Source organism: Haliotis cracherodii, unplaced genomic scaffold (assembly GCF_022045235.1).
Source record: "Haliotis cracherodii isolate W230 unplaced genomic scaffold, xgHalCrac1.p SCAF_7, whole genome shotgun sequence".
NCBI classification, from domain to species: Eukaryota; Metazoa; Mollusca; class Gastropoda; order Lepetellida; family Haliotidae; genus Haliotis; species Haliotis cracherodii.
In genome coordinates this window covers 13,226,929-13,236,715 of record NW_027266330.1, presented here as the reverse complement: position 1 = coordinate 13,236,715, position 9,787 = coordinate 13,226,929, and the positions used below count along the sequence as shown (strand labels likewise).

The window sequence follows — 9,787 nt, the reverse complement described above, 5'->3', positions numbered from 1 at the left end:
CTGTGTCATTACTATTCACTGGTATCATTACTATTCACTTGTATCACTTCTACTCCCTGGTATCACTACTATTCCCTGGTATCATTAATATTGTCTGGTATCATTAATATTCCCTGGTATCATTACTATTCGCTGGTATCACTACTGCTACCCTGTATCACTACTATTACCTGGTATCTCTCCTATTTGACAGTGATTCATAAACACATGCTCATGATAAGTTGCAATCGTGCCGTCGTGTAAGGGTTGTGTCGCTTTATATATCTTATCTTGCAACCGGTTTGACACACAGAACAAAACAACTGTACCTCGGCATATGAGGTACAAAGGACTGCATAACATGTTGAGTGAAACAGCTAGTGTACAAGGATGTAGACCCGTATATCAGCAATGTGAACTATGATTGGCCATCTTTATACACGTGATCAGGGCGTGACTTGCAGCACACATCACAGCGGGTAGATTACCTGAGTCGGACTAACGTTGATCTTGAGGTACGTGGATATTGTATGTCAGATCATCAGCAGCCACATCTGTTAAATATTTTATAACACAGTTATCCTCAAGATTTATCAGCAGTCGTAACATGTGTCATGCGACCTAAAGCTTGTGGAGGGTGTTGTATATCTAACTGCTGGGGAGTAGTGCACTTTACCGGGCGCACTTTTTCAGATCCAATTAGCGCTGTGGGGGCTCGAACGGCTCACCAGGTCTGCGTTAATTAGCCGACGCTCTACCACTGGACCACAGGCGCTATCACATGCAATCAGTGCTCGTTTAACAGGTCATTAGAATCCCCATTGTAATATCTGGCCTCAGACCACAATTAATTTCCTTCTTTGCTATCTACAGTGACATGACAGCCCACCATAATTATTATCAGTCGTAGGCTGTTCTCCTGTTGCATGCTGACCAACCTGCCACTTGTCACTTAACATGCAAAGTTTCGGCCAGCATTCACCATCTCGCTTTCGCAGTAACCACTGTCAACAATGCTCACCGGAAGTTTCGAGCCGAAACACACACAACGGCCTTCAACTTGGGGTCAAATCATGGGAAGCTGGAATCAACACCTTCACAGATTGGGGCTAACAAAAAATTGACAGCAAACTACAATGTCTTATCTTTCATTTAAGCTATCACAAGTCACTCCAAAAAAATTGCCTCAGGCTGAACAGCCCATTTAAACAGGGTACTATATTCTCCTATTTTCCTTCCGGTTCATGGTAAAACTTAGGGGGGATAACTGTGGTCTGAGGCCTATCAGGACAGGAAAAAGTATGCAATTCAAATAAAACTTCATCAATACTAAGCCCATACACTGTTGAAGGCTCACAGAAAATTTGGAATCCCTAACTCATACACAGCTTGACTTATAGTCATTTGAAATCATGCTGCATCCATAGCACTTGAGAGTACATTTTTGGCATGAATTCATTTCAAATGCAATTCTAATTTGTCCATAACTCCATAACCAAAAGGAAATGGACAAAACAAGCAAGTGTTCCTGTCTCGTCATTACATATACTATCAACAGACATCAATTTCAGTCCGGTATATCAATTCCTTTTTTTTTGGCCTATTTTTAGGTACATGCATGCATTTTTTAACAAAAAAATTGAATTAAAGTTCATATTTTTCAAGAAAAATGAAAATTGAAACTGTTAAATTTTTATTCACATGAAAGCCCTGTCTTTACTCATTAAAATGATTGGTGGGACAGGTAGCTGTGTACAGCCAATCAAGTGCAGCGAGTCACCAGGTGTGACCACTCTCAGCTGACACTAGGCCAATACACGACAAGGTGTCAAACTGCGTGTACAGCTCAACTGCAATTTGGACTGCTGGCACAAGACATATGTATGTCTCGAGAGTTTCTAATACATTTACACGCTTGTCATTGCCATTGACATTACACAGTGATGGGGTATATAGGTACATCTTGTGCTCAGAGCACATTAGTTCTGTCCGAGACAATCACGATGAAAGGCGATCGCAAGAGAATCAAGTCACAGTTCAGCAAGGGCCACACTCCCTGGAACAAAGGTCTCACCCTTGAGTCTGAAGAGACAGAAAGTGACTCTACACCCCAGATACCCAGGACTGTCACTAGGATGAGTGCTGAAGACTTCTCACTGGTTACCAAGTCTAGGCTGGATGGCACTGGGCTGTCGACACCTGACTGTGAGGGCATCTCTACCTCTGTGAGGCTGTTGCGGCCTACTGCGGCCAGCATGCAAGACCTGAAACAAGAGTCAAGCAAAGATGACTTGGAGGGTATGCGACTAGTTGACAATGAAAAGGTGGCCGAAGCATGGAACACAGCTCTGCGACTGCATCGTTCGACATCCACTGACTGCGACGACCCTCAGCTGCAGATAGCCAAGGAGAGAAAATGGGGAGCATGCTGGAAAGTGACACTGAAATGTGTTGTATGTGACTTCACAGCACCTGAAATGAAGCTGTATAAAGAAATCAAGACAGGCAAACCTGGACCAAACCCAGCAGCCCCTAACGTAGGACTTGCCTTGGGTCTTCAAGACACCCCTATTGGAAACACAAGAGCCAGGTTACTGATGGCGAACATGGACATTCCGCCCCCATGCAGGAGCAGTATGCAGAGGACCTCTAACAAGGTGGCTATTGCTGTTACTGAACTGAATACACAGGATATGGCTGAAAAAGTTGAATTGGTAAAGGAAGTTAATCGGAAGAGGGGTACTGAGCCATGCGAGATGAATATTGCCATGGATGGCCGATACAACTCAACGACAATAGCAAGCAGGAAGAAGCCAGGGCAGAATGCATCACAAGCAATCGGCATAGCCTGCGAAACTGTTACCGATAAGAAGTTCATCATCGGCGCGTCATTCCAGAATAAGCTGTGCTGGACTGGTTCTTGGCTGAAAGGAAAAGGAATGGATGTGAAGTGTCCAGGGGGGCACCCAGACTGTACAGCAAACATGTCGGCCTTCGCTCCGTTCTCCGAGTTCAATATGGGAGAGGACATTGGAAATCAGCTTGCGCTACAGGGTGTGCTCATTAAGTATGCTACTACCGATGGGGATTCTAAGTCTGCAGAAGGAATAGACCAAGCTCTGAAAGTGTTAGACCCTATGTGGAAGGTGCAGAGGCTAGCTGATCCCACCCACTTGGCTCAAGGACAGTTTCGGCAATGCTACAGAGCTGATTTCAACCCAGATATGTTCCCCGGCACTACTCGAACACAGAAATTGGAGGCTAAGAAGGTGCTAAGTCAGGATGTAAAGGCACGGTGCAGCCTGATACTGAAAGAACTCATGAAGGATCATGCAGGCGACATGAAAGCACTTCGTAGTATCTTACCTAGAGTGCTCGAAGCAACCCTTAAGTGCTACAGCGGCGACTGCTCCAGGTGTGCCCGGTACTCTGTTGTGTGTCGAGGCGGTGTAACAAACAGCTGGTGGCAGCGGTCCATGTTCCTCGGCTGCAACAAAATCACTCATTTCAATATGGATGACAATGATAAACACTTGCTGAATGAAATTCTCAAGATGAAGCTGAGTGTTGAGGTTGTCGAACAAATGAAACTGTACACAGACACACAGAAATGTGAAGCCGTGAACCGATCAATGAGTATTTCTTTGCCAAAGAACGTGAACTTTTCAAGAAATATGATCCGGAGGGCTTCATCGACTATTCATAGGCTCAACAATGGCCCCGGGACATCAGCAATCGACAAGTGCCAAAACTCTGGTGTTGAACTATCAAGTCGAGCAGTGCGGTCACTTGAACAAGTGGACAAGGAAGCTGCCTATCACAAGGAATACCAGAAAAGCCCCAGTGTTGTGAAAAGAAAGCTTGTACAGCATGGGAGCAAAATTAGTGAACATTTAAAGTCAAAACTGAGTGACAAACAGAGGGGGGACTACAAAAAGGGTCAACTTGACCCTGTACCATGTTTTAGCAAACAAGCTGACCATTCATATTCAAAGAAATGAACATGTGCAGTAATACTGTAGCTAATGACTAGCTTATGACTGACTTTGTGTAAAAAATTGAGTTGAAATAGGTAACAGTTGCTGTACAGCTATGTTTTTTGTATATGCAATGCTACAATCAGCTGTCACTGTGATGAACATCAGTTAATGAATAAAATCTTAATCATTTACTTTGCTTGTTGTTGTCTCTTTTCACAGCTTCAAAGCCAAAAGGCAATCTGCATATGGCGCATGGCCTTTGCATGCACCCCTGTTGACACAGGCTACTCTGTCTGCATTAATGCTATGAGGCTCAGCAGAAAGATGTTCGACATAGGTGCATTTGGAATTATGGCACAAATGGCTGATGTCCAAATCACCTATGTCGAAATCTTCCCTATGCACGATGTAGCTGAGTCTATGTGCATTTATGGTGCGCCACTTGTTGGATATGGGGCAATAGTATCTCAAAACCCCATATCCACTGGGCTTACATGCCCTTGACCAGATGTGACATGGGCCGTTTTGACACATGCCATGTTGGTCACTTTTGGCTGAATGCCGAGCAAATATTTCTCTGTATTTCTTAAAAAAGGCTTCGATGTTGGCCATATTAATATTGTCCAAGTGCAAACGAGGCACGACAGGTGTAGTGATACATAATTCTACCATATTGGAACTCATGTGACTTATTATGATGCTAGCATTCACTCATTTCAACAACATGCATAAAATCGCACGTTCGAAAAAGTACACAAAATCGTTAAAAAAAATATAAAAATATTTCAACCTGAAAACACATGTACACAGGTTTCAACACTTACTATGAATATATGTGCCAAGTTTCAAGTCAATTTCTTGCATAATGATAGAGATATAGTGAATCAAACATATGCACTAGCCTCACCATATCAGGCCTCAGACCACAATTAATTTCCTTCTTTGCTATCTACAGTGACATGACAGCCCACCATAATTATTATCAGTCGTAGGCTGTTCTCCTGTTGCATGCTGACCAACCTGCCACTTGTCACTTAACATGCAAAGTTTCGGCCAGCATTCACCATCTCGCTTTCGCAGTAACCACTGTCAACAATGCTCACCGGAAGTTTCGAGCCGAAACACACACAACGGCCTTCAACTTGGGGTCAAATCATGGGAAGCTGGAATCAACACCTTCACAGATTGGGGCTAACAAAAAATTGACAGCAAACTACAATGTCTTATCTTTCATTTAAGCTATCACAAGTCACTCCAAAAAAATTGCCTCAGGCTGAACAGCCCATTTAAACAGGGTACTATATTCTCCTATTTTCCTTCCGGTTCATGGTAAAACTTAGGGGGGATAACTGTGGTCTGAGGCCTATCAGGACAGGAAAAAGTATGCAATTCAAATAAAACTTCATCAATACTAAGCCCATACACTGTTGAAGGCTCACAGAAAATTTGGAATCCCTAACTCATACACAGCTTGACTTATAGTCATTTGAAATCATGCTGCATCCATAGCACTTGAGAGTACATTTTTGGCATGAATTCATTTCAAATGCAATTCTAATTTGTCCATAACTCCATAACCAAAAGGAAATGGACAAAACAAGCAAGTGTTCCTGTCTCGTCATTACATATACTATCAACAGACATCAATTTCAGTCCGGTATATCAATTCCTTTTTTTTTGGCCTATTTTTAGGTACATGCATGCATTTTTTAACAAAAAAATTGAATTAAAGTTCATATTTTTCAAGAAAAATGAAAATTGAAACTGTTAAATTTTTATTCACATGAAAGCCCTGTCTTTACTCATTAAAATGATTGGTGGGACAGGTAGCTGTGTACAGCCAATCAAGTGCAGCGAGTCACCAGGTGTGACCACTCTCAGCTGACACTAGGCCAATACACGACAAGGTGTCAAACTGCGTGTACAGCTCAACTGCAATTTGGACTGCTGGCACAAGACATATGTATGTCTCGAGAGTTTCTAATACATTTACACGCTTGTCATTGCCATTGACATTACACAGTGATGGGGTATATAGGTACATCTTGTGCTCAGAGCACATTAGTTCTGTCCGAGACAATCACGATGAAAGGCGATCGCAAGAGAATCAAGTCACAGTTCAGCAAGGGCCACACTCCCTGGAACAAAGGTCTCACCCTTGAGTCTGAAGAGACAGAAAGTGACTCTACACCCCAGATACCCAGGACTGTCACTAGGATGAGTGCTGAAGACTTCTCACTGGTTACCAAGTCTAGGCTGGATGGCACTGGGCTGTCGACACCTGACTGTGAGGGCATCTCTACCTCTGTGAGGCTGTTGCGGCCTACTGCGGCCAGCATGCAAGACCTGAAACAAGAGTCAAGCAAAGATGACTTGGAGGGTATGCGACTAGTTGACAATGAAAAGGTGGCCGAAGCATGGAACACAGCTCTGCGACTGCATCGTTCGACATCCACTGACTGCGACGACCCTCAGCTGCAGATAGCCAAGGAGAGAAAATGGGGAGCATGCTGGAAAGTGACACTGAAATGTGTTGTATGTGACTTCACAGCACCTGAAATGAAGCTGTATAAAGAAATCAAGACAGGCAAACCTGGACCAAACCCAGCAGCCCCTAACGTAGGACTTGCCTTGGGTCTTCAAGACACCCCTATTGGAAACACAAGAGCCAGGTTACTGATGGCGAACATGGACATTCCGCCCCCATGCAGGAGCAGTATGCAGAGGACCTCTAACAAGGTGGCTATTGCTGTTACTGAACTGAATACACAGGATATGGCTGAAAAAGTTGAATTGGTAAAGGAAGTTAATCGGAAGAGGGGTACTGAGCCATGCGAGATGAATATTGCCATGGATGGCCGATACAACTCAACGACAATAGCAAGCAGGAAGAAGCCAGGGCAGAATGCATCACAAGCAATCGGCATAGCCTGCGAAACTGTTACCGATAAGAAGTTCATCATCGGCGCGTCATTCCAGAATAAGCTGTGCTGGACTGGTTCTTGGCTGAAAGGAAAAGGAATGGATGTGAAGTGTCCAGGGGGGCACCCAGACTGTACAGCAAACATGTCGGCCTTCGCTCCGTTCTCCGAGTTCAATATGGGAGAGGACATTGGAAATCAGCTTGCGCTACAGGGTGTGCTCATTAAGTATGCTACTACCGATGGGGATTCTAAGTCTGCAGAAGGAATAGACCAAGCTCTGAAAGTGTTAGACCCTATGTGGAAGGTGCAGAGGCTAGCTGATCCCACCCACTTGGCTCAAGGACAGTTTCGGCAATGCTACAGAGCTGATTTCAACCCAGATATGTTCCCCGGCACTACTCGAACACAGAAATTGGAGGCTAAGAAGGTGCTAAGTCAGGATGTAAAGGCACGGTGCAGCCTGATACTGAAAGAACTCATGAAGGATCATGCAGGCGACATGAAAGCACTTCGTAGTATCTTACCTAGAGTGCTCGAAGCAACCCTTAAGTGCTACAGCGGCGACTGCTCCAGGTGTGCCCGGTACTCTGTTGTGTGTCGAGGCGGTGTAACAAACAGCTGGTGGCAGCGGTCCATGTTCCTCGGCTGCAACAAAATCACTCATTTCAATATGGATGACAATGATAAACACTTGCTGAATGAAATTCTCAAGATGAAGCTGAGTGTTGAGGTTGTCGAACAAATGAAACTGTACACAGACACACAGAAATGTGAAGCCGTGAACCGATCAATGAGTATTTCTTTGCCAAAGAACGTGAACTTTTCAAGAAATATGATCCGGAGGGCTTCATCGACTATTCATAGGCTCAACAATGGCCCCGGGACATCAGCAATCGACAAGTGCCAAAACTCTGGTGTTGAACTATCAAGTCGAGCAGTGCGGTCACTTGAACAAGTGGACAAGGAAGCTGCCTATCACAAGGAATACCAGAAAAGCCCCAGTGTTGTGAAAAGAAAGCTTGTACAGCATGGGAGCAAAATTAGTGAACATTTAAAGTCAAAACTGAGTGACAAACAGAGGGGGGACTACAAAAAGGGTCAACTTGACCCTGTACCATGTTTTAGCAAACAAGCTGACCATTCATATTCAAAGAAATGAACATGTGCAGTAATACTGTAGCTAATGACTAGCTTATGACTGACTTTGTGTAAAAAATTGAGTTGAAATAGGTAACAGTTGCTGTACAGCTATGTTTTTTGTATATGCAATGCTACAATCAGCTGTCACTGTGATGAACATCAGTTAATGAATAAAATCTTAATCATTTACTTTGCTTGTTGTTGTCTCTTTTCACAGCTTCAAAGCCAAAAGGCAATCTGCATATGGCGCATGGCCTTTGCATGCACCCCTGTTGACACAGGCTACTCTGTCTGCATTAATGCTATGAGGCTCAGCAGAAAGATGTTCGACATAGGTGCATTTGGAATTATGGCACAAATGGCTGATGTCCAAATCACCTATGTCGAAATCTTCCCTATGCACGATGTAGCTGAGTCTATGTGCATTTATGGTGCGCCACTTGTTGGATATGGGGCAATAGTATCTCAAAACCCCATATCCACTGGGCTTACATGCCCTTGACCAGATGTGACATGGGCCGTTTTGACACATGCCATGTTGGTCACTTTTGGCTGAATGCCGAGCAAATATTTCTCTGTATTTCTTAAAAAAGGCTTCGATGTTGGCCATATTAATATTGTCCAAGTGCAAACGAGGCACGACAGGTGTAGTGATACATAATTCTACCATATTGGAACTCATGTGACTTATTATGATGCTAGCATTCACTCATTTCAACAACATGCATAAAATCGCACGTTCGAAAAAGTACACAAAATCGTTAAAAAAAATATAAAAATATTTCAACCTGAAAACACATGTACACAGGTTTCAACACTTACTATGAATATATGTGCCAAGTTTCAAGTCAATTTCTTGCATAATGATAGAGATATAGTGAATCAAACATATGCACTAGCCTCACCATATCAGGCCTCAGACCACAATTAATTTCCTTCTTTGCTATCTACAGTGACATGACAGCCCACCATAATTATTATCAGTCGTAGGCTGTTCTCCTGTTGCATGCTGACCAACCTGCCACTTGTCACTTAACATGCAAAGTTTCGGCCAGCATTCACCATCTCGCTTTCGCAGTAACCACTGTCAACAATGCTCACCGGAAGTTTCGAGCCGAAACACACACAACGGCCTTCAACTTGGGGTCAAATCATGGGAAGCTGGAATCAACACCTTCACAGATTGGGGCTAACAAAAAATTGACAGCAAACTACAATGTCTTATCTTTCATTTAAGCTATCACAAGTCACTCCAAAAAAATTGCCTCAGGCTGAACAGCCCATTTAAACAGGGTACTATATTCTCCTATTTTCCTTCCGGTTCATGGTAAAACTTAGGGGGGATAACTGTGGTCTGAGGCCTATCAGGACAGGAAAAAGTATGCAATTCAAATAAAACTTCATCAATACTAAGCCCATACACTGTTGAAGGCTCACAGAAAATTTGGAATCCCTAACTCATACACAGCTTGACTTATAGTCATTTGAAATCATGCTGCATCCATAGCACTTGAGAGTACATTTTTGGCATGAATTCATTTCAAATGCAATTCTAATTTGTCCATAACTCCATAACCAAAAGGAAATGGACAAAACAAGCAAGTGTTCCTGTCTCGTCATTACATATACTATCAACAGACATCAATTTCAGTCCGGTATATCAATTCCTTTTTTTTTGGCCTATTTTTAGGTACATGCATGCATTTTTTAACAAAAAAATTGAATTAAAGTTCATATTTTTCAAGAAAAATGAAAATTGAAACT

At 43.1% G+C, this 9,787-nt stretch overlaps 2 protein-coding genes and 1 pseudogene across 2 annotated transcripts; 1 reads left to right on the top strand and 2 right to left on the bottom strand.

Annotated features, from left to right (window-relative positions):
• The first annotated feature begins 428 nt into the window (after window positions 1–428).
• LOC139447272 (uncharacterized) overlaps window positions 429–9,787 on the top strand; it is an 89,248-nt pseudogene continuing 79,889 nt past the window's right edge.
• On the bottom strand, window positions 1,359–3,500 carry LOC139447603 (uncharacterized). The gene is made up of 2 exons (XM_071229008.1): window positions 3,346–3,500; window positions 1,359–2,243 (listed from the first exon to the last, which is right to left on the bottom strand). Exons 1-2 carry the CDS (start codon window positions 3,483–3,485, stop codon window positions 1,949–1,951), a joined length of 435 nt encoding a protein of 144 aa, XP_071085109.1. The 5' UTR covers window positions 3,486–3,500; the 3' UTR covers window positions 1,359–1,948.
• On the bottom strand, window positions 5,421–7,562 carry LOC139447602 (uncharacterized). Its single transcript, XM_071229007.1, has 2 exons — window positions 7,408–7,562; window positions 5,421–6,305 (listed from the first exon to the last, which is right to left on the bottom strand). Exons 1-2 carry the CDS (start codon window positions 7,545–7,547, stop codon window positions 6,011–6,013), a joined length of 435 nt encoding a protein of 144 aa, XP_071085108.1. The 5' UTR covers window positions 7,548–7,562; the 3' UTR covers window positions 5,421–6,010.

Bases quoted from the DNA above. Each gene is read 5' to 3' on its own strand.
- LOC139447603 (XM_071229008.1), bottom strand. From the start codon at position 3,485: ATGAGTGATTTTGTTGCAGCCGAGGAACATGGACCGCTGCCACCAGCT. The intron at 2,244-3,345 runs GTAAGATACTAC...CTCTTGTTTCAG, and splicing joins GGTTGCTTCGAGCACTCTAG to GTCTTGCATGCTGGCCGCAG.
- LOC139447602 (XM_071229007.1), bottom strand. From the start codon at position 7,547: ATGAGTGATTTTGTTGCAGCCGAGGAACATGGACCGCTGCCACCAGCT. The intron at 6,306-7,407 runs GTAAGATACTAC...CTCTTGTTTCAG, and splicing joins GGTTGCTTCGAGCACTCTAG to GTCTTGCATGCTGGCCGCAG.